General features: G+C 43.9%; 1 protein-coding gene across 1 annotated transcript in view; it reads right to left on the bottom strand.

The window, feature by feature from the left end:
- Positions 1-4108: 4108 nt before the first annotated feature.
- Positions 4109-27726, bottom strand: part of TDP1 (tyrosyl-DNA phosphodiesterase 1) — a 113960-nt gene continuing 90342 nt past the window's right edge. The window contains exons 15-16 of the mRNA XM_084631324.1: positions 21482-21596; positions 4109-4425 (exon numbers count right to left, since the gene is read on the bottom strand). Of these exons, the coding sequence (XP_084487450.1) occupies positions 4352-4425; positions 21482-21596 (189 nt within the window). The 3' untranslated portion in view covers positions 4109-4351. The remainder of the gene's footprint in view (positions 4426-21481; positions 21597-27726) is intronic.

Here is a 27726-nt window from a genome sequence, read left to right as displayed (position 1 = left end):
ACATTTACTTTTCACTGTGTCGTCTCAACAATCTCTAGATTGCATGTGAACTTTGGCAAAGTCATATTTCAATCATTATTCAAGTAGGCTCTGAACCCACAGTACTGCTTGGGAGTCACCTGAGTGGAATACATGCCTGCAACAATGCGAACAAGAAAAACAGTTACTTACCTGTTCTGTAACTGTTTTTCTTCTAGTTGTGGGTGCAGATATGTATTCCATGACCTGCCCTCTGTCCCCTCTCTATTGGAGTCTTAAACCATCTGCTCTGCTGTGAAGGAACTGAGGGGGGTTGGGGCAGCGGCAACCCTTATATTTCCTCTGGAGGGGCCAGGAGGATGTAGGGTGCGTGCGCTATCCCAACAGATACTGCTGTGGGAAAAAAGTCTGACTCTGGTACACTCGGCATGAACACACCTAAGTGTAATACATATCTGCACACACATCTCAAAGAACAGCAGCTACAGAACAGGTAAGTAACCATTTTGGGGTTTTGTTTTGGGTGGCGGTGGTTTTTTTGTCCAAGATTTGTTTATTATATCTCAATGATTTTCAGAGCAAATCGGCTCTATTTACAAGACTTTTTCCTGACCTCCATCTCTGCAAACTCAACATGGAATATGAGAGTGAAACTAGATTCTTTCTAGCACTGATTTTGTAAGAAGTAAAGATTAAACATGGAACTTAGACAACAATTCTGCTGATGTATGAATCAGACTAGAATCCAATTCACTCACTGAAAGTTGTGTTGGCTCTGCAGGGCTAACTGGAGTAAAACAGTAGTTTAAGTTAAATTAGAACAATCTAGTCAGCAATGTAAGCAGATAGGACTTAGAATATACAAGTGGCTTTTAAAAAAATATACTGGTTTACTGGCTATAACTACACATTCAAGGTCTTATTTAAAACCAGAGACTTACCATGGAAAGACCCTGCTCTTCTATTATTAACTTTTCAGAACTAAAATTGAAGCCAGACAGTGATCAAAGTCCATTTTAATAACTTCTTTATCTGTAAATCAATAGTTCAACTACTTATATAAATTAGTTTGTTTCCATGTTAACCAGTCCTACTTTTTGGTATATAGTGAATGTAATTAACTCAGTGACAGTATTTAGTTAAGAACAGACGATGGAAAACAATCATATGGCAGAGTTATTACAGCAATATACACCATCTGTCACTTTGCATTTCCTTTTTGGATGTCATAAGCCATTAGTACATAATGACCCCTCTGAAGTCATATCTGTAGTTCCAAAGGCCCAATAGTGGAAGTGTCAAGTCACTGCATACATACAGATAAAATTAGCTTAGAGACAGATTGTGCCATTTTTTAATTCTTTCTCAATTGACTGCAAGTAGAAATAAGAAATTACAAATTGGGTAGGAATGTTTCAACTTCAGATGCTATATTTTTGTCTGTTTTAGCTATGCCTGTGTACCAGGGCAGGGGAGAATTACCCTCTACCATTTATGGACTTGACGCATGGTACTTTCCCCCCAGAGCAAGGGGGTATCTGGAAGGCAGGTTGTGACTCTCTGAATCATGATCTGTCTTTTAGCTTGCTCCAGGAGCAGCACAACAAACATATTGCTCCTTGCTCGGGGGTAGTTTAGTTGCAGAACTCTCAGAATAGGATACATAGAAAATGTTTATTAGGGACATTAAATGAGTTTTAAGTGGTCAAATTCTAGTTCAAAAAGGGTCAAAATCTTGTATGCACAATGGAGCATCCCTCTGACTTTCAATTTGGCCCTGGAGAATAGATCTGTGGGACAAGATCCTTGATCTTAACACCTACATTCCTCTCTCTATTGTGCACAGTGGAGAACAAAACTGTGAAAGACTCTGTGGTGTCATGCAGAAGGGAGTGGCAGTGAAAGCTATGATCGCACTGCAGGAATTACGCATTGCTGACAACAGGTTGTCAGCAGTGGGCACAACTGTACCCAACCTCAAGTGCAGATCCAGGACAAACTGTGCTCAGAGGAGTTTCAGAGAATGTGCTTCAAAGCTATCGGGAGTTGAGCATATTTTATTCCTAACAGCTCTGAGTATGTGTTAACCATGCTTTCTCCCAGGCTATGACTGCATCTGAACCAGTTCAAGTGCATCCATTGCTAGCAGCAATGATCAGCAACAGGCAATTTTTGTGGTATAGACATAGCTTATAGAAGATATTCCCACCACTGTGTAGCCACCTCTCAAGGGGTCTGGTCAGTGCAGTTCTTCCCCCTGCACATAAATGACATTATTTTCATTGGCATCCAAAACAGCACAGAGAGGGCACCATAATGGCTCCAAGGAGCTTACAGACTCCACAGGACAGGACATAGAATCATAGGACTGGAAGGGATCTAGAGAGGTCATCTAGTCCAGTCCCCTGCACTCATGGCAGGATAAGTATTATCTAGACCATCTCTGACAGTGTTTGTCTAATCTGCTCTTAAAAATCTCCAATGATGGAGATTCCACAACCTCCCTGGGCAATTTATTTCAGTGCTTAATCACCCTGATAATGAGGAAGTTTTTCTTAATGTCCAACCTAAACCACCCTTGCTACAATGTAAGCCCATTTGCTTTGTGTCCTATCCTCAGAGGTTAAGGAGAAAAATGTTTCTCCCTCCTCCTCGTAACAATCTTATGTACTTGAAAACTTATGTCCCCTCTCATTCTTCTCTTTTCCAGACTAAATAAACCCAATTTTTTCAATCTTCCCTCATAGGTCATATTTTCTAGACCTTTCATCATTTTTGTTGCTCTTCTCTGGACTTCCTCCAATTTGTCCACATCTTTCCTGAAGTTTGGCGTCCAGAACTGGACAAAATACTCCAGTTGAGGCCTAATCAGTGTGGAGTAGAGAGGAAGAATTACTTCTTGTGTCTTGCTTACAATACATCACAGAATGACTTTGAGAATAATGAAGGAGAAGCAAGACAATAGAAAGGGCAAGGAGGACAGGACGCCATCAGGGGCTCGTTCACCTGCACATCTACCAATATGATAGATGCCATCATATGCCAGCAATGCCCCTCTGCCATGTACATTGGCCAAACCGGACAGTCTCTATGCAAAAGAATAAATGGACACAAATCTGACATCAGGAATCATAACATTCAAAAACCAGTAGAACACTACAACCTCTCTGGTCACTCATTAACAGACTTAAAGGTGGCAATTTTGCAACAGAAAAGCTTTAAAAACAGACTCCAACGAGAAACTGCTGAGCTTGAATTAATATGCAAACTAGATACCATTAACTTGGGTTTGAATAGAGACTCGGAGTGGCTGGGTCATTACACGTATTGAATCTATTTCCCCATGTTAAGTATCCTCACACTTTCTTGTCAACTGTCTAAATGTGCCATCTTGATTATCACTACAAAAGTTTTTTTTCTCCTGCTGATAATAGCTCATCTTAATTAATTAGCCTTTTACAGTTGGTATGGCTACTTCCACCTTTTCCTGTTCTCTGTATGTATATATATCTTCTTACTGTATATTCCATTCTATGCATCTGATGAAGTAGGCCATAGCCCACAAAAACTTATGATCAAATAAATTTGTTAGTCTCTAAGGTGCCACAAGGACTCCTGTTCTTTTTGCGGATACAGACTAACACGGCTGCTACTCTGAAAACTGTACTGTTGGACTTTTAGACTGGAGTAGCAATTGCAGAGCAGCTTTGATGCATGTGACCTCATTGCCTCATGTAGCTCCCCGGCACTCAAGTCCAGCTACTTGCACTGAGTTTTTTGGACAGGATTTGGGCTTTGGAGAAGGAAGAAATGGGGAGGAAATGAATTGAACTCTGTTAAGCTCTCAAAGGAGAGGACAATAAATTACTAAAGAGGTGAAAGCAAAGGGTTGGTTTCATGTTGATGAAAAATGTAACAAAATTGCCTTTTATTCACTTTCTAACTTCAAAATGTAACTACAAATCTCTTCCTGTGATCAAGAGGGGCCCCAAAACAATCAAAAAGAATACTAACAGATTTGAATATATTCTGGCTAAAAACAGTGGGAACCTCTGAACATAGCTTACACTGTCATTTTAACACCTTCCAAAATGCAATGAGCACTACAAGAAGAAGAGTATATAAAACGGTATTTTAAAATTACAGTGTTATATTTTTAGAAAGTCCATAAAGATCAATATGGTTACATATTCTCCAAGGATTCTCCCTTCCTCTCCTCCCCCAAACAATGTCTCAATATTATTGACGTGACATAATAAGAAGCTAGTTATCCAGTGCGCAACTCCACATCTGAAAATCAGAAATAATTAGTCTCACAGCTATGGTAGGAGGCTGTGTCAGACGCCGAAATCTCACAGTAGGTTTGAAGCTTTTATGATGGAACCCACATGTTTCCATGTGTATCGGGTGCTTTGGTATAAGGAATATTCCAGATCCATGGGCGATCTGCAAAACAAGCAAAAATAAATACATAAGTAAAAAGTTAAAATATGCTTATGACAGACATATACCTGGCCGCAGTGAAGTCAATGGCAAACCACCATTTATTGTGGTTCATCCCAACTGGAAGTTCAACTTACTGATAAAATTTACTGAGCTATTGCTTGCGGTGAGATACAAAGATACATTTTAAAAGGCCGTTGTTTTTCCCCCAAGGGTTGTTCTTTTAAATGTTGCAACCTGATAATTGCAACCTGACAATCCTCCATTAATTATGATGGAGAGTACATTTAAAACAGAGCTTACAATCATTTTGATATAGCAAAGTTTGCTTTGGTCCATCCAGTGAAAATCAGGTATTGGACAGATATTTTGATCCTAAAGCAGCATAAAAGGAAGATTACAGAGATATCAATATTTTTCACTGGGGCAGCCATGATTATATTGGGAAGAGAAGATGTTGTCAAGAGATCTGAGAGTGGCCTTGCATGACATAAATGCCTGAGTTCATGTCTCACCTCTGCTAACATTAAAACTTTGTATGTCCATCAGCCAGTCACAGAGAGTCTTACGGTCCCTCCCTTTGCTTCCAGAAATAGAGGAACCAAACCTATCAGAAACCACCCTTGCAGGAGGAGGAAAGTGAAGTGATAGAAAGGAGAGAAGTGGGAGTGATGGCTCTTCAACATGGTCCTCTCTTTCTCTCCAATTCTCCAAAATTCCTCAATAGACTCTGAAAAGGACTGGGGTTCCATATAAGTTTAAGATGGAATGTGGGAAGAAAATGGTAAAGTCAGGAAGCTGCCACAATCCGTGGCACACTCCTCACAGATTTTCTATCAGAACTGTGATTGAGAGTCAATGCTGCTTCAAGAAGCACTGAATTCTTTGACAGTTACTACTATGCAACCGGAGAGGTACCAGAACCAGCTATGCTGCCATTGGCAAGTGTACCACAAAAGGTGGGGGAAGAAGGTCCAATAGAACAGCTGTACAGAGGCAGTGGACTTCTGTGGGAATCTAAAGAGCTGTATGTGTCTCAGGATAACCGCTTATTGAGTCTATTCCTCCCAGCCCACTTCTAATGGAACGATGATGACAAAACTCCTTGAGGGTCAGTTCTCTGAGTTATGTGCGTCGCAAATGGGAAACTATTATATAAAACATCCTGCCTCAGTTTCCCCATCTGTAAAACAGGACTCATAATTCTTACCTATGACACAGGGGCATTGAGAGGATTAGTTATTTAATGTTCCTAAGGTACACTGAATGTGGAAAGTGATAATTGTATCTGTGTATAAATACTACGTGTATCAGAGAGGAAAAGCAGTAAATATTCATATATATAGATTATGTATTATGAACTCGTCACAAGATTGGCATAAAGCAGTTGGACAAGTCACCTCACCACTCTGTGCCTCAATTTCCCCATCTGTAAAAATGAAGCCAATAACGTTGCCCTCCTTTGTAAAGCACTTTGAGATCTGCTGATGAAAACTACTGTAGAAAAGAGGTATCATTATTCAGTTATCAAAATAACAAGGACAAGCTTTTCTGTGCAACTGTGTATCTAAAGTAGTGCAGTAATGTTTGATTGTGTTGGATGTGGAAGATTTAAAGAGACAATCAAGATGACTTCTTGAATAACATTGAGTTGTATCAGTAGATTTTCTAGTAATTACTAAGTAATGTTTAATTTTGTGGGATTCGGCTATGATTCACTTAAAAAAAAACAATGTTGAATAGCAAGAAATACGAGTAGGACAACAGCAGGGGAGGTAGTTATTTGTGTATTTTACAACAACTGAGACACTGTACAGGGAGATCTTGGAGGACCAGTAAAGTGACTGGATCACTACTGTTCATTGCAAAAAGCAACCAAACTAGGAGGCCTTTAGTGGGCCTGAGCAGCAGTCTTAGCATGAAGAAAAGTCAGGAGGGGAGAGGGTTTGGGCGACCACAAGAGAAGACAGTCTGACCCCACCCCTCCTGATAAGATCTCTGTTGAAATTGCTGAGGTATGGGGGGGAAGGAACCTTGTCTATGTTTGCCCTCCAGGCTGTTTTTGTCAGGGCCTCAAGGTTTGCAGACTGCAAACACACATCTGGCTAATTGATAATCAAAATGAAACCTCTTGCTTAATCTTTGAAATTGGTGGCTTAACAAGTTTTCTTTGACATGTCATTGTAATACTAACAAATAAATAAGGGAAGAAAGTTTGTGGCAGTTGGACTCTTCAGGATTCTCCCCCTGGATGCATCTGAGGGTCCCCTCAGGAAGACACAAGATTGGTCATCGGAAGGCTGCTGCTGTACCACTCAAAAACCACTCCAGACCTTCGTAAATGTGGGGGATTGGAGTGTTTTACTAACCTGTTGTGGACATGTGTAGGTGCTTGAGACTAAAGAAAGCATACCTTTAATAAGAGCACTTGTGTTATCCTGCTTGTATCAACCATCTATCCAGCAGATGGTCGTATCCTCACTGATTTATTTCCTGCCAGCGCTTTGCAAAGAGTAAAAGTTATAAAAAGTTTTGGGTTCAGAAAACCCAAGATTACCACATGCCAAGCCAATTTTAACAAGCAAGAAAATAACTGGATGAAGTACTATTGTAACCCCAAACTTCTAGAATAAAAGTTAATCGTTAGAGGAGGATTGTAGTTCTGTATTTATTTTGGGGTCTGTAAAATGCAGAAAAGTAAGTGTGAACATACTGGAAAATGGAAGGGAATTGGGATTTGATTTTAAAAAAACCCAGAAATATAAAATGTAGCAAAGTTCATATGTATGTCTAATAATATCAATGCAATCTGGTTTGCCTTACTTTCACTTCACAGGGTGACATTTCAATACTGGTAGCAGGAATGACTCCTTAGATCTGAGCACCCCAAAACTTTGCAGAAGTTGGCATTTGGATCCAAACTTCATGGCTCAAGCCTATCTTTTTTCAACATGGGCCAGATCCAATGCCCACTGAAGTCAATAGGACTCTTTCTATTGACTTAAAGGGGCACTGGATCAGGCCATATGTGAATCACAGAATATCAGGGTTGGAAGGGACCTCAGGAGGTCATCTAGTCTAACCCCCTGCTCAAAGCAGGACCAATCCCCAACTAAATCACCCCAGCCAGGGCTTTGTCAAGCCTGACCTTAAAAACTAAGGAAGGAGATTCCACCACCTCCCTAGGTAACGCATTCTAGTGTTTCACCATCCTCCTAGTGAAAAAGTTTTTCCTAATATCCAACCTAAACCTCCCCCAATAGGAAAAGACAAATAGGATAGGAAAAGAATTATGTCTGGCAGAAAGGTCAGGCATCTGTTAGGTCTAGATGGGATCAGGTAGCTGTGTTCTAACCTGAAAGGGTGTTTGAAGTTGAGCCTTTCTAGGAAAGCGACAACATGTTCAGTATGAAAAGCAGCAAAGCGGTCTCAGGGTCTCCAGCCAACAAAGTAAATCCTGAAAGAGGAAGCTCTTAAGCTCATACTTTTCTCATGGAATAGGTTTAGTAATTGCCCTAAGGTATGGATATTCTTTAAACATATCATTGCTGTGGCAGATGATATGAAACAGCTGGTTTCAGACTAGATTCTCAGCTGGTGTAAATCAGTGCAACTCCAATGAGTCAAGAGCCATGTCAGTTTATACCAGCTGAGGATCTAGCCCTTGCCTAGTAAACTGTAATCAGATGAAGATCAAAAGATTCTTGATATAGCTGAACCTAGTGATGTACAGTGGGTCTGAATCATGATGAAATCTTTCATATTATCCATGCAGTTAAGCATAAAGTGTACCACCACTTTGTTATGTTGACCTATTCTTTCAAAACGTTGACAATTTTCCAATTAATTTATTGAAGAATTTTCTCTATTTATATGACAAGCATTCTTCCTACCCACCTCCCTGCAACATTAAATAACTAGACTGCCTCACTGTGAAAACTGTGAGTTATACTAGATTTGTAGTGTAGTGTACGCACATTTAAAATGGACAACACTAGAGTTTTCCTCACTAATCATGAGTGGCAGCACAGGCGGTGACTCACGCAAGCTTTGCCTCTCTTTAGTTCTGTGATCCAGCCAATCACAAACATAAAGACTGCTTGCCACCAGTTTTGTATAAACTCCTCAGGGCTTGGCTACACTTTCAATCTGTTCTTGAACTAGAAAGTTTCTATACATTTTAAATTTAGGAAGACCCACTGAGGAGAGTTACATCTGTCAGAAGACAGTGCAGCACTGGTGGTGGTGGCAGCAAGGGTGATTCTCAAAAGCACAAATAGCCGTGAGGTACTCAACTCCCACTGAAAGTCAATGTGAGTTGAGCACCTAACTTCCAATGCACCTCTGAAAATCTTCCCCAAGAATTCATTGGTTAGTTGAAGGATAATCCAGAGATTTTACAAGGGATCAGTCCAAAAAAAAAAAAAATGGTGTCAAGTAACCCCTCCAACCATTTTTAGACACACTTATCTGCTATATCAAGTCTATGCCTGAAAACCCTACACAGGGCCGTAATGAGTGTGGAGTGAGCAGGGCAGACGCCCAGGGTGCAGAACCGCCAGGAGTGCAAAAATGGGGTGACATGCAGGATCGGGCCCAGCGGAGTCATCCTCCACACTGCAGGATCAGGCGCAGGGGGAGCCCAGGGTGCTCAGAGCCCCCCGCTCCCAGCAGGATTGCGGGCCTAGTGACCCCCCAGGAGCAGGCTCTATGGCACTAGGACTCCAACAGGGCACTGAGTGCCAATTGGCTCCTACGAGCATGCTCATTGCTCAGTAACACCTGCTGAAGTTGCTGCCCTTGCCAGGGATTAAAAAAGTTAAAGGGGGCAAATTGGGGAGGGATAGGCAGGGTCTGAGCAGAGGGCAGAAACTGACTGAGTGGGGGGTAGTTTCAAACAGCTGGAGGCAGGGGGCCAAGAAGCAAAACTGGGAGGTGGGGATAGGAGTTGGGTGAGGCACTGCCAAATGGAGGCAGACAGCAAAGCCCCAGCACAGGGAGGGGCCGAGGGGGAAACAATTACCCTGATGGCATGAGCCATCTGCCCTGTTTGCTAAAATGGGTGGCCGGGGGAGGGGGACAAGATGGGCTTCCATGCTTAGGGGGAAGTGTTCAGTCAAGAAAAATGAAGACATCCTTGGCTGCTTATGATTTACAGTTAAGAGGAACAACAGTAGAAACAAAGAAAGTAAACGCTGCACAAGTAAAAAATGCTTTTTCAGTCAACACTCACTAAGGGGTAAAACACACCCTGCTCCCTCCTTTAGCTGTGTTTTCCTGTTACTGGGACCTACCCTTACCTGTTGCTGCCCCAGCCTGATTCAATCGTTATTACAGAGAACAAAATAAGGAGTCTCCCTTTGACCCATTGTTATAATGCTCCATTAACTGGCCAGCAAGGTTCACTCACACATCAGGGAATTGACACCTTCAGGGTAGAGTGGCCCAGAATGCTGACCACACTTTGGCTTTTCTTTTAAAAGGCCTCTAATTCTGGGCTAAGGGCAATTTTCAGTTGTGCCCAGACAGGTAAAAATACAGGCCATTCACTGTACAGGTGAAGAGACCAATAGGGAAATCTACATTGGGTGCAGATCTGGATTGGGGCTGTTGGTGAGATATGCACTGGTGAAGAAACATGTCCATGAGACCTGTGCTTGTAGCATTCTGGGCTGTGACCCAGCCAGTCTGTTCCTAACACCATTCTCAACAAGACCAGGGCCATCACCTCAATATGTTCATCTAGTCATTATAGCTATGGTATGGGCACAGTCTCACCACTATAGCATAGCATACTCTAATTTCACAATCACCACAGCCATATACTTTCTTCTGTCTCCACACATAGGTGTCAGGGGCCTTCTCTGGCCAGAAGTCAAACATAGAACCATAAGGTCAGAAGGGACTGCAAGGGTCATTTAGTCTAACTTCCTGCCAAGATGCATCATGCCTCTTATCAGCTGTCACAACATAGCTTTCCCAACTGAATGATACTTCCCACACTGGCCATATACAAATAAGCCATGCTGCTGTAATTAAAAGGGGCATAATCAAAATTAGCTTGGCAAGATTCAGCAGGGGAAATGATCAGGAATAAGCCAACCATAATATTGTAGCAGGAAGCAAACAATCAATATTCTCAGAAAAATAAAATCACAATGCAAAAGGTAAAAACCAGAAATCTTACCACTGCTCTTCCCGCCCCCCCTTCCCTCCCAATATGGCTGTTTCCCTCATATAAAAGCGAGAGAAAGAGTGGCTTCTGCTTATACAGAGTCAGATGCTATGTTGGTAATTCTTTGCTTACTCTGGAGTCCTATTTATTCTCCGCTGAGTCATTGAGAGAGGTGGCTGTTTATTCTAGCCACAGTCTCACTATGAGATGATGTAAAACCACTAAAAGTCCTGCAGGCCAAGCAGCTGGGGATCCTTTGCTTATGCTAAGAAATCTTGCCTTCCCAAAGTCCAAGCGCAGAATTCCAGTTTCTTCTTGTCAGGAATTTTTATTCCCTTCCCTCAGAATTCAAGCTGATGGGACAATTCCACATGCATGACATCTTCATGGGTGTTGGGGTGAGTAATTAAAGCCTTTGTTCTTTGATGTTTCACAATGAATGGCTCATTTGGTTACAATGGTCCTTCTTGGTGGGCAGGACCTAATACCTTCTGTAGGAAGCCAGCATTTTACAATTGCTGACCTGTTTGCATCATAAACTTCTGTAATTGTGTAAGTAATCAAACACTCACTATATCCTTATAACATAGGGTACAGATGTTTTAAGTGAGATTACTACATGAAACATCCTATAAGCATTTCATAAAGTCTAAACACATTCTTATGAACTTAAGATCTATTTTAATAAATGCTAAACACACAGGTGAGCCAGACTGGTTTCTGGTTATGTATTGTCAGTGTTCAGTTGAGGTCTAAGGGCCTTGGCATAAGCTAGCACCTGGTCTGCCAGGATCACAATAGGAATTTGTGATCGTGTTTGTCAACCCTGGAAGGTGAAAAGCTTTTAATAAGATATTGTTCCTTAAACAGAGATTCCAGAGGTGGCTCACTTCTTGCCACTGTGGAGGCAATCTTGTACCTTCCTGCCTGTTCAGGTAAAATGTAACAGTAGTATTGTCTGTGAGGACTTGAATCACCTGATTCCTAATGGTGGACATAAGCATCTTGTAGGCCTAATGAAGAGCTCAATGATTCAGCACATTTATATGGAGTGAAACCTTCCGAAATGACCAAAAAGCCTGTTCCTGAAATGTTCAAGATGGCCCCCCTACCTTTGGTGGATGTGTCTGTTATGAGAGTCATAGGCAGTTCTCGTGATAGAAAGGGAACCCCTCTGCATACATTTAGAGAGGGTCTAACAACCAGTTGAGAGACTGAAGCACTCCTGCAGGTATGCTAATCAGCATGTCCAGTGGATGCCTGCTCAGTCAATATAACAAGGCCTTCAGACATCTGAAGTGAATTCTAGCATGACGAGTCATGTACATGTACGAGGTCACACAGTGCAGTAGTTGTGGGTAGAAGTGAACTGTTCTCTGCAGACTGGACAGAGAGAGAGAGGCAGGCAGACACACTATGGACTGAAATTGTCCTTAGAGAGGTACGCCATGGCAGTTGTGTCTAGGTCCACTCCTATGAAAGTTATTTGTTGTGTTGGTTGTAAGGCCAGTTTGTCCATATTTCATTTCAGGTCTCGACAACAGATGTCTGATGACGAGGGTGCTGTTTTTGATGTGGGCCCTTGATCTTCTATGAACTAGCCAATTGTCCAGTGTGACAAAGTTCCTGCTCTATCTTGGTGGGTCTTGCGCTTATTGGTGGATTCGCTCGCCTTGGAGCTTCATGGCAGCCCTCGGCTTGGCCGTTTTTCTGAATTCACAGTCCAGGTCGACTCCTCCTGTGTCTGACCAGGAGTTGGGAGGATTTGGGGGGAATCCGGGCCCGCCCTCTACTCCGGGTTCCAGCCCAGGGCCCTGTGGAATGCAGCTGTTTAGAGTGCCTCCTGGAACAGCTGTGTGACAGCTACAACTCCCTGGGCTACTTCCCCTTGGCCTCCTCCCAACACCTTCTTTATCCTCAGCATAGGACCTTCCTCCTAGTGTCTGATAATGCTTGTACGCCTCAGTCCTCCAACAGTCTGTGTTCTCACTCTCAGCTCCTAGTGCCTCTTGCTCCCAGCTCCTCACACGCACACCACAAACTGAAATGAGTTCCTTTTTAAAACCCAGGTGCCCTGATTAGCCTGCCTTAATTGATTCTAGCAGCTTCTTGATTGGCTGCAGGTGTTCTAATTAGCCTGTCTTAATGGTCTCCAGAAGGTTCCTGATTGTTCTGGAACCTTCCCTGTTATATTAGCCCCAGGCTAAGTAGGTCCCTTTTCCCTGGGAAAGGTATCTGCCTTCTATTACTCTCCTGTAGCCATCTGGCCCGACCCTGTCACATATCCCCCCGCTCAATACTACGGGGTTGGGCAACTTGGGACGTCAGACAGTGTACTCGTGACAAGCCATCTGCATTGCCATGGTGGCTTCCAGCCCGGTGTTGTATGGTGAATTGGAAAGGTTGTAGGGACAGGAACCATTTGGACACCCTTGCGTTCTTCTCCTTATTCTGCTGCATCCACTGGAGGGGTGCATGCTCGGTCACAAGCGTAAACCGTTATCCCAGAAGGTAATAACGTAGCGTTTCCATGGCCCATTTCACAGCTAGGCACTCTCTTTCAACCACAGCATACTTCTGCTCTCTCGGGAGGAGTTTCCTGCTGAGGTAGAAGATTGGGTGTTCTTCATCTCCGACCATCTGCGATAGGACAGCTCCCAATCTTACTTCAGATGCATCTGTTTGTAAAATGAATTCTTTGTGGAAGTCTGGGGCTATAAGCACGGGGCTACTGCAGAGGGCTGTCCATAGATCCATGAATGCTTTCTCTGCGGCATCTGTCCACTTCACCATGTCTGGACCCCGGGCTTTTATCAGGTCTGTCAGGGGACTCGCTCTGGTAGCGAAGTGGGGAATAAATCGTCCGTAGTACCCCACCACACCCAGGAATGCCTGGACTTGCTTTTTCCGATTCAGCTGGGGCCAATTTTGGATAGCCTCTAGTTTGTTTAGTTGAGGCTTGACCATGCCCCTTCCTACAACGTAGCCAAGGTATTTAGCCTTGGCTAGCCCTATAGCACACTTGGCTGGGTTGGCTGTAAGGCCAGCCTGTCTTAACGTGTCTAGAACAGCTTCCACCTTTCCGAAGTGGGTTTCCCAGTCGGGAGAGTGAATAATCACATCATCCAGGTTTGTCGCTGCATACTGCAACTAGTATGGGGCTGTAGGACCTTGTCCATAAGATGCTGGAAGGTGGCAGGTGCCCCATGCAGTCCAAAAGGAAGAACAGTATATTGAAACAGACCCTCTGGTGTAGAAAATGCCATCTTTTCTTTTGCATCTTTGGCAAGGGGAATCTGCCAGTATCCCTTTGTTAAATCAAGGGTGGTCAAAAATCAGGCATTGCCCAGGCAGTCAACTAACTCATCGATATGGGGTATGCATCGAATTTGGATATCTCATTCAGCCAGCGAAAGTCATTACAAAACCTAGTGGTGCCATTGGGTTTGGGCACCAACACAATCGGGTTTGACCACTGACTGTGGGACTCTTCGATGACTCCCAGCTCCAACATCCTTTTTACCTCTACCTTGATCTCTTCCCTTTTTGCTGCTGGGACCCGAGGGGGCCTAAAAGTTACCTTTGCCCCAGGGTCTGTGATAATGTGGTGATATGCTTTGTTGGTCCGGCCTGGTTTGGTTGAAAACACGACCTGGTATCGGTTGATCATCTCAGTTACCTCCTTCTTCTAGTTGGATGTCAGATCAGTGGATATCCTGATCTGCTCCTGCATATTATTTCCCTGGATTGGGGTCTCTTGGGCCACTACACACGCCTCTCGTTGGTGCCAAGGCTTTAAGAGGTTAATGTGATAAATTTGTTCTTGTTTCTGGCGTCCTGGCTGCCACACCTTGAAGGTTACTTCCCCCACGGGTTCAACCACCATTGGGCCAAAAGCTTGCTTTCTGCCATGGGTACCAACACCATCATCCGATCCCCTGGTTGGAACTGTCGGACTTTTGCCTGGCGATTGTAATGGGTTCGCTGGGCCTACTGCGCCTTTTCCAAATGTTACCGTACAATAGGGGTGACACGGGCTATCCGTTCTCACATCTGCAACACATGTTCAATTATATTTCTCCCCTCGTTGGGTTCCTCTTCCCAGATTTCTTTTGCAATATCTAGTATGCCATGGGGGTGGTGTCCGTATAATAATTCAAAGGGGGAGTTGAGGCCTGAGGTACCTCCCGGATTGCAAACATAAGGTAGGGTAGTAGAGTGTCCCAATCCTTCCCGTCTCGACTTACCACTTTCCTTATCATTGCCTTGAGGGTTTGGTTAAACCTTTCTACCAGCCCATCGGTCTGCGGATGAGAGACTGAAGTTCTCAGGGTATGTATATGGAGTAGCGTACAGAGGTCCTTCATTAGCTTCCACATAAATGGGGTACCTTGGTCTGTTAATATCTCCTTTGGTAGCCCCACTTGGGCAAAGATCCCCACCAAGTTTTTAGCTATTGTTTTAGAGGCCGTGTTCCGCAGGGGGACGGCTTCTGGGTAGCGAGTAGCATAATCCAGAACGACAAGTACATATTGGTGGCCCCAGGCTGTCTTCTCCAGGGGTCACACTAGGTCCATGGCTATTCGCTTGAAGGGGACCTCTATGATGGGGAGGTGTACTAAAGGTGCCCTCAAGTGGGGACGGGGACTGTGCAGCTGACACTCCGGGCAGGATGCACAGTACCTCCGCACTTCTTCATGTACTCCGGGCCAGAAGAATTGTTGCAAGACCCTTGCCAGGGTCTTCTCTACCCCCGAATGCCCCCAAAAAGATGACTATGGGCCAGACTTAATACAGCATTCTGGTGTTTTTGAGGTACTAGGATCTGCTGTACCTTCTGCCCCTGTACTGGTACAACCCAGTATAAGAGATTCTTCTTCATTATGAAGTAGGGTCCTGATCCTTGGGTTTTCCCTTCCACGGGGACCCCATCTATTTCGGTCACTTCCTTCCTAATGTTGTCGTACCTTGGGTCTTCAGCCTGGTCCCGTCCAAAATTTCCTTTCCCGGGGCTAATCTGCCTGAGATCTAGGAGGCCAGTCTCTGTTGCCTCTACTGGTTCAGAGGCGTTAGGGTGTGGGTCAGACTCAGGTGCTTCTCTCTCCTAGGTGGCCTCCTTTTCAGCTGCTCGGGTCCGCCTACCTACGAGAACGACCCTCTGGCTTTGTGCCAGTATTTGGGTTCCCAAGGCCTTAGCTGCCAGTCTTTCCCTTTTCGTCTTTCTACGCTGTCTGGGAGTGGAGAACAAATCTGAGGATATTTCAGAGAAGGTTGGGGGTTGACAGTCTACTGTGGATGCCTCACTACTTTCAGGGCTTCCCCCTTTCTCCAATTCTCCTACCGGGAGTAAGTCTCCAAATCCTGGAAAGTCCCTCCCTATGAGCACTGGGTATGGGAGTTTAGGGATTACACCTGCTGCTACCTCAATAGTGTTCCCCTGAATCTCGATTTTTACTGGGATGGTGGGGTAATAACCAACTGTCCCATGAACGCATGTTATCCCCGTATGCTTAGCCCACAGCAGCTGACTACGCTTCACGAGCTTCTCCGAGACAAGCGTGATAGCACTCCCCGAATCAACCAGTGCTGTGGTCTCTACCTCGTTTAGCTTCACTGGTCTAGTGTACATATGTGGGGTTAGTGAGACCCCCACAAGGTGGATTAGGGAGCATGGGTCTGCCTAGTTCCCCAGGTTACACTGCATAGGCTCCTCAGCATTGGGACACTGTGCAGCTATGTGTCCCCACTTCCCGCAGGCGTAACATCTGTATGGAGCCCTAGGCGTTCTCCGGTCTCTTGGTTTGGGTAGTCTCACATCATGATCCTCTTCCCCCTCAGTGCTCCGACTCTTTGTGGCTTCTGGTGGGCCTTCAGCCCCTCTCTTTTTCCACCTGGGTTCTCCTGGTGGCCCAGTCACCTGAGCTTTAGGGCTTCGTCCTGCTAGTTTAACCCAGGGTGCTTCTTCCTTAACTGGTCAGGTCAGCTCCCTCGCCATCCTTTGCCTTTCTACCAGCGCAACAACCTCGTCGTAGGTGGAGGGTTCGTTCGGGCTTATCCAGGCGCGAAGGGCTGGCGGTAGTCCTCTCATGTACCGGTCGATGACCAGAACCTCTAGTATCTCCTCCGGACTCCGGGACTCAGTTCGTAACCACTTTCGTGTGAGATGGATGAGGTCATATAATTGGGACCGCGAGGTTTTGTTTTCCTGGTACCTCCACTCATGATATTGCTGGGCCTGCACTGCGGTCGTTACCCCAGATCTGGCTAGGATCTCTGCTTTCAGCTGGAGGTAGTTCGCTGCAGCCTCTTCAGGTAAATCATAGTAGGCCTTCTGGGCCTCCCCACACAGGAATGGAGCGAGGATGCCAGACCACTGTTCTAGCAGCCAAACCTCCTGCAGGGCTGTCCTCTCAAAGGCCAGGAGGTATGCCTCTACATTATTCTCCCACGTCATTTTCTGCAGCCAATTGCTGGCCCGCATGATCTGCATCCCATGATGGCCGCGGTTCAGCTCTGTAAGGGCCTTTACCTGGTTTACCAGTTCCTGCAACATAGCCTGGTCTCGAGCAGCCTGGTCCATCAGCAGGCGATTAGTCTCTTGCTGCAGCTGCACTGCCTCCTGTTGGGTGGCTGACTGGACACAAGTAGCCTCCTGCTGGGCAGCCGTGGCTTGTATCAGTACCCGCACTACCTCCTCGGTTGTGGTGAAAAAAAATAAAAATAGATCCTCCCCCCACCCCCTTCTTCCAAACACCCTCCTTCTTCCGCCGCACTGTGGACACCAGATCCCACTTCCGACACCAGTTGTGACAAAGTTCCTGCTCTATCTTGGTGGGTCTTGCGCTTATTGGCGGATTCGCTCGCCTTGGAGCTTCATGGCAGCCCTCGGCTTGGCCGTTTTTCTGAATTCACAGTCCAGGTCGACTCCTCCTGTGTCTGACCAGGAGTTGGGAGGATTTGGGGGGAATCCGGGCCCGCCCTCTACTCCGGGTTCCAGCCCAGGGCCCTGTGGAATGCAGCTGTTTAGAGTGCCTCCTGGAACAGCTGTGCGACAGCTACAACTCCCTGGGCTACTTCCCCATGGCCTCCTCCCAACACGTTCTTTATCCTCAGCATAGGACCTTCCTCCTGGTGTCTGATAATGCTTGTACACCTCAGTCCCCCAACAGTCCGCGTTCTCACTCTCAGCTCCTGGTGCCTCTTGCTCCCAGCTCCTAACATGCACACCACAAACTGAAATGAGCTCCTTTTGAAAACCCAGGTGCCCTGATTAGCCTGCCTTAATTGATTATAGCAGCTTCTTGATTGGCTGCAGGTGTTCTAATTAGCCTGTCTTAATGGTCTCCAGAAGGTTCCTGATTGTTCTGGAACCAACTCTGTTACCTTACCCAGGGAAAAGGGACCTACTTAGCCTGGGGCTAATATATCTGCCTTCTATTACTCTCCTGTAGCCATCTGGCCTGACCCTGTCACACCAGGTAAGTACATAGGAGGTGCAAATGGGCTGGTACCACTGTCATGCACTTGGTGAACACTCTTGGAGCTGACGATAACCTGTAGGGAAGCACCGTAGACTGATATTGGTTGTTGCCTGCTATGACCTGATGTATTCCCACATGAAAGTACATGTCCTGCAAGGCAAGAACAACATACCAATTTCTAGGGAAAGGATAATGGAAGCAGGGGTGATCATATTGAGCTTGATTTTCTTGATGAATTGGTTCAGCTTTCTTAGATCTCGAATGGGATGCAGGTGATGTGTCTTTTTGGGAATCGGGAAAAACTGGGAATAAAAACCTTTCCCTCTGTGTTGGTAAGGAAATCTTCCTCTATCACTCCCAATTCCAAAAGAGATCATGCTTCCGAAGCAATATGGTCTTGTGAGATGGGTCCCTGAAAAGGGACAGGGAAGGTGGGTTGGCAAAGGGGAAGGAGGCAAATTGGATGACATATCCCTCCTTTACTGTGCTGAGCACCCATTTGTTCAATGTAATCTTTTTCCAACCATTGCAAAAGAGAGATAGTGCTTTCCAAAAGGAGGGAGATGAGATATGGTTGGCATGCTGTCCTTGATCAAATAGTCAGAATGACTGCTTGGAAGCTGAAGAAGTCTGACAAGAATGGATTGCTATGGATGATACTGTCTGGTGACATCTAGGAGGTCCAGGCCTTCTACTGAAGGTGTCCTGGAAGCTCTGCTGATAAGAGGTTCTGTAGTACAACAGATTTAAATGGTTTCCTCTTTTTACTGGGATGGAGAACCTCCAGTGAATGAAGAGTCACACAGGAGTCTTTTAGAGTGGGAATGGCATCATCCATTTTCTGGGGAAATAGTTTGAACCCATTGAAGGATAAATCTTCCTTTGTAAAAATACACCTCTCTTAGGATGCCAGAGGCCTGCAGCCAAGAGGAATGTCTCATCGAGATGGCTGTAGCCATGGAGCATGAGGCAGTGTCAGCAGCATCAATGGCCACCTGAAGCAATGTTCAGGCAGTGAGGTGCCTTTCAGAGATTATGGCTGAGAATCTGTGGGACCATGCAAGTACCCATAGCAGTGCCACTGACTTGAAGGTATACATTGTCCCCAAATGTGAAATTGTGACTTTGTCCTCACCCATAACTATTTCACATTTTTATACCTTACATCATGTGCCAGCAATGCCCCTCTGCCATGTACATTGGCCAAACTGGACAGACTCTATGTAAAAGAATAAATGGACGCAAATCAGACATCAAGAATTATAACATTCAAAAACCAGTCGAAGAACATTTCAATCTCTCTGGTCACTCAATTACAGACCTAAAAGTCGCAATTCTTCAGCAAAAAAACTTCAGAAACAAACTCCAACGAGAGACTGCTGAATTGGAATTAATTTGCAAACTGGACACCATTAATTTAGGTTTGAATAAAGACTGGGAGTGGATGTGTCATTACACAAAGTAAAACTATTTCCCCATGTTTATTCCCCCCTCCCCCCTCACTGTTCCTCACATGTTCTTGTCAACTGCTGGAAATGGCCCACCTTGATTATCACTACAAAAAGTTTTTACTACCCCCCCGCCCCATCTCCTGCTGGTAATAGCTCACCTTACCTGATCACTCTCGTTACAGTGTGTATGGTAACACCCATTGTTTCATGTTCTCTGTATATATATAATCTGCCCACTGTATTTTCCACTGCATGCATCCATTGAAGTGAGCTGTAGCTCAAGAAAGCTTATGCTCAAATAAATTTGTTAGTCTCTAAGGTGCCACAAGTACTCCTTTTCTTTTTGCGGATACAGACTAACATGGCTGCTACTCTGAAACCTGCCATAATTCTCAGTGTATTCTAAGCTTTCAAACTATCCCTGCCCTGCAGCATCATGCATATCTCAGTTTACTGCTTTATCTGTTCTATGGGTAGAGTCACAGCCTCGTGGAGTTTGAGATTTTGAAAGTGTTTCATACTATTATGGGGTTCATAACCCTCTCTTCCCTGCAATTTATATCCCTTTTTCAAAGGGACATTCAATTTTTTACAGATTTACTCCTGACTAAATTAAATCTTGAGCTATACATGAAAGACTGAAGAAAACATTGAAAAGAGGCTGATACAAGCATATATCTTATGGATAAGGCTATGATTTAGTCATGAGTATTTTAGTAAAAAAGTCATGGACAGGTCAGGGGCAATAAACAAAAGTTCACAACCCCTGACCTGTCTATGACTGTACTATAAATACCCCTGACTAAAACTTACCTGGGGGGCTGCTACTCTGCGGGGGAGGCACTGCTCAGGGGGGTCCAGTGGGCTCAGGGCCAGAGGCAACAGCTTCCAGGGGCCGCTGAGCAGCGGCTACTCTGGCTACCCCTGGGGCCATCCCCCTGCTGCTGCTCCGGTTGCCCCTGGGACCATTGCCGCCAAGCTGCGGCTGCTCCCGTCTTGAGGACTGCTGCTCAGGCGGTCCCTGGGGCCAGCTGCTCAGGGCCGCCCGAACAGTGGCCAGTGTGGCTGACCTCGGGGCTGCCCGAGCAGCTGGCTTCAGAGCTGCTCCAGCAGCGGCAGGTGTGGCTGTCCCTGGGGCTGCCTGAATAGCTGTCTCTGGGGCCTGCTACTTGGGTGGCCCTGGGTTGAGCCACACTGGCTGCTGCAGAAGTCACAGAGGTCATGGAAAGTCACAGAATCAGTGACTTCGTGACCTCCATGACAGACATGTAGCCCTACTTATGGATTTATTTTTTCTTTTGAATTTTAGTTCTCACCCTTTTTTCCTTATTTCACATTCTCTCTGAACTTTTTTTGTGCGTCATTTTTCACAGTCACCATGTAATTGTTCCCCTCCTCCATATCTCTGCTTTCCTTCTTCCAAAGTCTTTGATTTCCCATAACCCCTAGACTCTCTTAAGGAAGCTTTGGGAAATCATCATAACAGAGTATCTGCCTGGGAACAAAGTCTACTTGCCCAATCCTTACTATGGGAAAGGGAATCACAAGACTATTTAACTCACCTGTCCAAACAAACAAAAAAAACACCAAATCTGCCAAGACAAAACAGAAACTCCTGTGAAGTTTACAGAGACACTGAACAACATGCTAGAAGTGAATACAAGACTGACTTTATATCCTGCTCCCACAGGCTTATACCTCCCTGCTGTATTCCCCCTCATGCTCTATCTTCTCACAAGTAACACCACAAAAAATTCCTAATCCCTTGCTTTCAAGCCACAAAGCAACCTGTTGGAGGGCTGTCCTCAATGAAATGCCAACACAGTAATGTTAGAGTCAAGCTTTGGAATGCAGAGCACGTGAGCAGGTTTGAAATTGGACAAAACAATCTGGCCTCAGTGTAGCAGTCACATTTTTTTTTTCCCTTTCTTTCTTCAAGAGGTACGTCTTACCTTTGCTTCCATATTGCTCTGGGGGCAGATCATAAGGCACAGGAAAAGAGGTCACTGGCTCATTACTTCCTGAAAACATTTTCTTCTTCACATGGAAGTAACCTGTATCCAATCCCTGTGAAAAATACACAGAAGGAAATGATTGACTTATTAGTTTTATGAAAGTAAAACGTTCACCTTATCACAGCGTGGATTTTCCTCACCATCAAAGAGAGTAGCTAAAACACAAAGTTTTCCTTCTTTTTCTGGGGTATAAACAGTGTACCAAAGCCTGCTCCTATCATGAGAGCCCAGTCTCCCTTCCCTGCTCCAGTCCTTTCTTCCTCTTGATATTCCACATGCAGGGCCAAGATGGTGGTTAAGTCCTATCTGCACCCACCCTCCTTGTCATGTAAGCTTTTACTAATCTAATTCTATATTCAAGCAGGGAAAACAAGGCTTTGGGAGTGGTCTTTATCTGGGAAACCCCATACAAACTTCCTGAGAATCTTGTAGGACCCAAATATCCAGTCACAGCCTGAAGAGATGGTTTTGCATGTAAACCGAGTCATGGTCACATGACATGGAAGTTTTAGGATTAAAAATTTAACGTGGAGAAAATACTTCTCCCTTCGTTCCTCTGCTTAATTTTATCACAAACTTATTATCTAGATGACAGAAGTGTATGTTATTCAGTATGCAGTTAAAATCCAAATAAAAACACTACATCTGTAATGAGGATACAAACATCTCTTCAAAGACAAATCTCCCAGGGACTTTTGGATAACGTAGCACTGTTATGCTGTGAAGTTTACTGCAGCTTTGAAAACTCTGGTATGAAAAAAAGAAACCTCTGAAGTGTATTACAAAGTTTGGCAACAGGCATCACTATACAGAATGGAACCTTAGAGGTTAGCAATTTGAAACCCCCCCGATATCCGTGTATGCAGTACAAGGAAGACAAGGTGGTCTTGAAGTGTTTCAGACAGATTTGGCAGATGCTATTAGGTTAGCTATCAGGTCAATAGGATTCCATTATCAGACTTTTGTAACGAATTACTCAAAACCAACCCTTTTAGAAATTGAGACTCCTTTGGGTTGCGTGTGAAAATAGCATCGGTCTATTTTTTTAAATGAAACAAATCTAAAATAAATAAATAAATAAATATTTGAAAAAAAACAGAATATTCTCTTCCAAAAGTATTCTTAAGACTGGGAATAAACTTCCATCCTTTTAATATACACAGCCCTCTACAAACACCATCTTAGCTGTGCTGTTTCTTAGTCTTTGACATCTGGCATTATCTGAATTTTGCTAGATTCCTGGATTATTGTTTCTGTAACAATACAAGCACAGTGTCAAATAGCCCTTCAGCTAAACCTTTGTTTATGGCATAATTAACTGAAATTGTTGGTTGAAATGACAGTAGCATTTATGTACAGTAATCCTCAACTACTTCATGTTGTTTCTACTAAATTTTTACTTGATCAAAATGTTGCTGTTTTGAAAAGCAAATGGTATGTTGAATAGCTAGTGAGGTGACACCCATGCATTGTATTGTAACAAGGAAGACTGATGTAGAAAAGTGGTCTTTGATGTTTTTTCTTGATATTCTGGAAACTCTGAAAGTATTCACGACACTTCATTTCAGTTAGTAGTAGAGGGAAGGAAAGAAAGTTACACTAGGGTGGCTCCTGCTGGCCAGTCCATGAAATAATGTAGAACTTAATTCGGAGGAAGAGATCCATTTTCTCCCATGACTGGAAGTAATGAGCATCCATGAGCTATGGAGATGGACGGCAAGAAGATAGGAGATGGTGCCTAAGTGATAATGGACACTTATCTAATAAAGGAGGAGAGAACAAGGCCCTTGGGGCAGATGGGCAGCTTTGATTTAAAAGGAAAACTTTGATTTCAAACCAAAAGGTGTCAGTCTTGGAAAGCCAACTTGGAAAGTTTGTCCAATAGATATGCTTACATGAACCAATGTCTATGTCAAATGTACCCCAGAGGGCTAGGGCATTTCCCGCAAGCAATGTATATTGTTGTAACCGGGCAAGGGCCACTAAAGTTAAGGAAGTGAGTAAGTAAGCTGAGATGTGCAAGTTGGAATGTAGGAATGCTGACTGGAAGAAGTTTCAGTTACCAAGTTATATAAATGACTAGGAGAACATAAGGGAGAGAAGACCATCTATAGACTCATCAAGGTAAGAGAGAAAATGATGAGGGATGTGAATGAGTTTGCTAACATTAGAAATGAACATGGTGCAATCAATCAACACAGTTTGGAGTGACTATTTAGAAGAGCGATGAATGAGGAGAATCCAAGGGAGGAATTAAAAATGTAAGCTGAACCAGGGCATGATATATTGCATACAGGAAGAAGGCACTTAGGAAAAATAAAAATGGAGAAAGTACCTGGGCCAGATGAAGTACCAGTGGTTATGGTGAAGTAATTGGGAAGGAAAGGCATCAAGTATCTTACAAATCTGTACAATGGTATTCTCAAGAAAGGAAAAAATGCCAGTCTTGTGGAGCCTATTTTTAAACACAAAGGAGATACTACACTGTGTGCTAATTATTGTCCAATTAAGCAGACATCACATGCTATGAAAGTACAGAAAAAGATTACTGAAAAGTGTCTGCATAGCATGGTTGAAACTTGGAAGGGTTACTACAGCTTCATGCCAGGAAGGAGTATAATTGATGTCAGATTTGCTCTACAAATTCTCATGGAGAAGTTCAGAGAACATGGACAGCAACTGGGTACAGTCTTTGTGGACCTGAAGGTGTACAATAGTGTACCCTGAGAACTAGTTTGGTGGAGCTTTAGACAGATAAGTGTGCCAAAATGTCCAGTGAACGTTGGCCTGCATCAGGAATCAACATTGAGCCCCTTTTTGTTTGCTGTTAAGGATATAAGTGAGAGTACAGAATGAGAGCTGCTTTGAAACATGCTGTTTGCTGATGACTTAGTGATGTGTGGAAGACTGAGACACCCTATGAACTAAGCCAACTATGAGCAGTGGCAACCTGGTTTTGAGTGTGCTGCATTAAGAGTGAATGTTGGTAAGACAGAAGTCATGATTAGTGAGGGAGGGGGTTTCACCATAAAGGCTATCACAGGCAAAGAGCTTAGAAGAGTGCAAGAATTAAAATACCTAGGTTCAATGGTTGCTGACAGTGGCGCCATCTTGAGTGATGCCCAGCATCATACTAACGCTGTTTGGTGCAAATGGTGGGACCCCAATTCTCAGTGACAAAAAATGCCAATAAAATTAAAATGTAGAGTGCATAAAACTGTAATTTGACCCTATCTAACGTATGGAACAGAGACTTTGCCAGCCACAAGAAAGGAAATCAGGGTGCTCTCCATCACGGAAATGAAGATATTGAGATGGCCAAATCATTGCACATTCCATGATAGGAAATGAAATCAGATTGGAAGAGGACTAGTATGGATTGCTCCAACTGAAGACAAGTTGAGGGAGGCTCGGCTACATTGGTATGGGCATATTCAGGGAAGACCAGAGAGTTATACTGGTAGGATGATTCTTGCAATGATTGTGGATGGAAGATGATTAAGGGGGAGACTAGCCTCAGTACATTGACTAAATATCAGCATTCCTTAGAGATCAATCTGCATGACAGCCTGGTGTATGATCATGAGTTTTAGAAAAAGGCTACAAAAGTCAATGACCCTGAACAGGGAAGTGGCAAGAAAGAAGAGGAGAAAAGAACAGGGGCCATGCTGGAGGATAATGGATATTAAAATACATTTTAAGGGCCAACTCCAGGTATCTGTAAATTCACTGGGAGTTTTACCAATAAATTCAGTGAGATCAAAGCTTTGGTCCCAAGTTTATACTACCCTAAATGCACAGGATGAAATAACAAACTTCAAATTTAGAACAGAACAATTTATGGACACATAGGAATATAGGAAAACTGGGGTATATGAGTGGGTGTGAAGTTGGATTACAGAGTAAAAAAATGTCAACTACCTATTGTATTAATTAGGCATCATGACAATAGGTCTTGACAGTTTTGACCTCCAGGGATCTTATAGCTACTAGGGTTTAAGAAAAATTAATTTATAAAAACAAATAACTAAGAGATTCATATTCGGTCTGGATTGAAAAGGTAACTCATGCAATTTTCTTAGGATGTTCTAGCTCATAAAAAGTGGAAAGCATACAAATCTGACTTGATCTACTGATGGGTCCCCCCCACAAATAGATCTCTCTCTCAGTCCTACTGTCAATTCTGGAGCTGAGCTTTTTAGGTTTTTCAGCTTCCTCTTCCAGCATCATGATAGTGAACTCAGCAGACCAGTAATCTGACCAGGTATAGCAAATACTGTGTTCTTATATCCTCATATATGCAACCCCTGAATACAATGACAACTACATGGTTTAAAATTTGGAAAAGTAATTGTCATTGTGGTTATATGCCCAGCAATCTGAATAAATCTGATTCAAGTCTTGGCTGAACACTTTTCTTGATATCACCTCTCTTCAATCCCAGAGCCCAGAGCAATGGGATGCTTTCCAGAGAAACAAGAGAATACAAGAATGTGTACTGTAGAAATACAGCATTTATTGACAGTCTTTTTTGTCGTCCATATTTCATCCTTTTATTTCCAACTTTTTTTCACACCTTTTCTGTTGTCTCCCTGTCTCTCCTTTTGTATTTAATAAATTAACTTTCTTTTAAAGATAAGATAGAGAAGCATTTCCCTTCGGTTTTATGCTCTCTTCTTCTTTCATCTTGTCTGTGTTGTCTTTCCCTGCTCCTTCTCTTTTACCTTACACTCACTGCTAGCTCAGTTCATTTTTTCCTTGATTTTTCTAGGAAAGGAAGGGAAGTCACACTCCTGGATTTTTCCTTTCCTTTTATAGTCTCTCCTTCCTCCCCCCCGCCACCTCCTTCCTGTCAGTATGGCCCAATTACATGATTTCAGAATTACTTTGCTGAAAGAGCACTCAACCAATAGGCATTTTAAGCCTTGACAATATTAACTGGCAGTCTCTAACGACAGACATTTTAAACTTTTTTTCACAAAGCATGCTGGAATAAGATACAGAGGGTACATGTTGTAACCTAGACTAACAGACATCCAGATCTCTTTCTCCTGCTCCGAGAAGTAACATTCATAGGTCTCTAACTTCACACAAAACACACAGCAGACAAGTTTAACTAGCAGCATGTAACTAGGGATATGTTTACACAGCAAAAAAAAACAAACCTGCAGCTGGCCTGTTCCAGCCAACTGAGGCTCGTGGGGCTGTTTCATTGCTGTGTAGACTTCTGGGCTCAGGCTGGAGCCTGAGCTTTGGGACCCGCCCACCACACAGAGTCCAGCCTGAGCATGGAAGTCTAACACAGCAATGAAACAGCTTCACAGCCTGAGCCGGCTGGTACAGGCCAGTCGTGGGTGTCTCGTTGCTGTATAGACATATACTAGGTCAGCTCTAAATAATCTTGGGTGCTTAGAGGACCAAGTGCTGCTCCCAGCACAGAATGGAAAAACCTAGAGTGGAAAGGTCCTTCTTCCCTTCTTCTAAGTCTTTTCTCTTATTCCCTCCCCAGTCAACCCCTACCAATCCTGATCTTGCTATGCAATTTCCTGACACTGCTGCTCACAGTACTTCTCAGAAATTTGCAATCTGCCCATGTAATAGTTTCACATGGGTGCTCTCTACCCCAACTATCTGTAGAGCTTAATAGGCTATAATGATTTTTGGTAGCACTAGCCTGGTTTTAACATCCTATTACTGTAGAACAGGAACACCAGCAGAAAGGGGGAATGGAAGGGAAACCAGTTTCACAAGAAACAATATTTTCAAAAGCCTCGTTTCTATTAGAGAATTATGGAGTACAAAAAGGATGAAGTGGTTTGCATACCCAGTGCATTCTCCAATTCCTACATATTAAGAGAGGGTCACTGCACTCCCCCCTTGGTATGCCAACTTAGCTCTGCCCATTCCCACCAATTCTATTCTCGAACTTTTCTGTCCCTGCTTCATGCAACATGGTAACAGTATTATTGATATTAGCTGAAGATAAGGCATTTACATGACGTATTTCATCCCTCTTGATCTGAGAATTCTGCTGGTCAGGATCCTCTCATTTCCTTCTCTTCCTCCATGTTAGATACAAATTTGAAAGTACATCGGTTCTCTTTGCTTGAAGTCCTTTGACTGCCAAATCTTTTCCGATTTAAACTGTTTTCCAGAAGGTATGCAGTTATTCCACTTACAGC

Source organism: Lepidochelys olivacea (assembly GCF_965140295.1).
Source record: "Lepidochelys olivacea isolate rLepOli2 genome assembly, chromosome: 6".
Taxonomy (NCBI): domain Eukaryota; kingdom Metazoa; phylum Chordata; order Testudines; family Cheloniidae; genus Lepidochelys; species Lepidochelys olivacea.
This window is presented reverse-complemented; position numbering and strand designations above follow the sequence as displayed.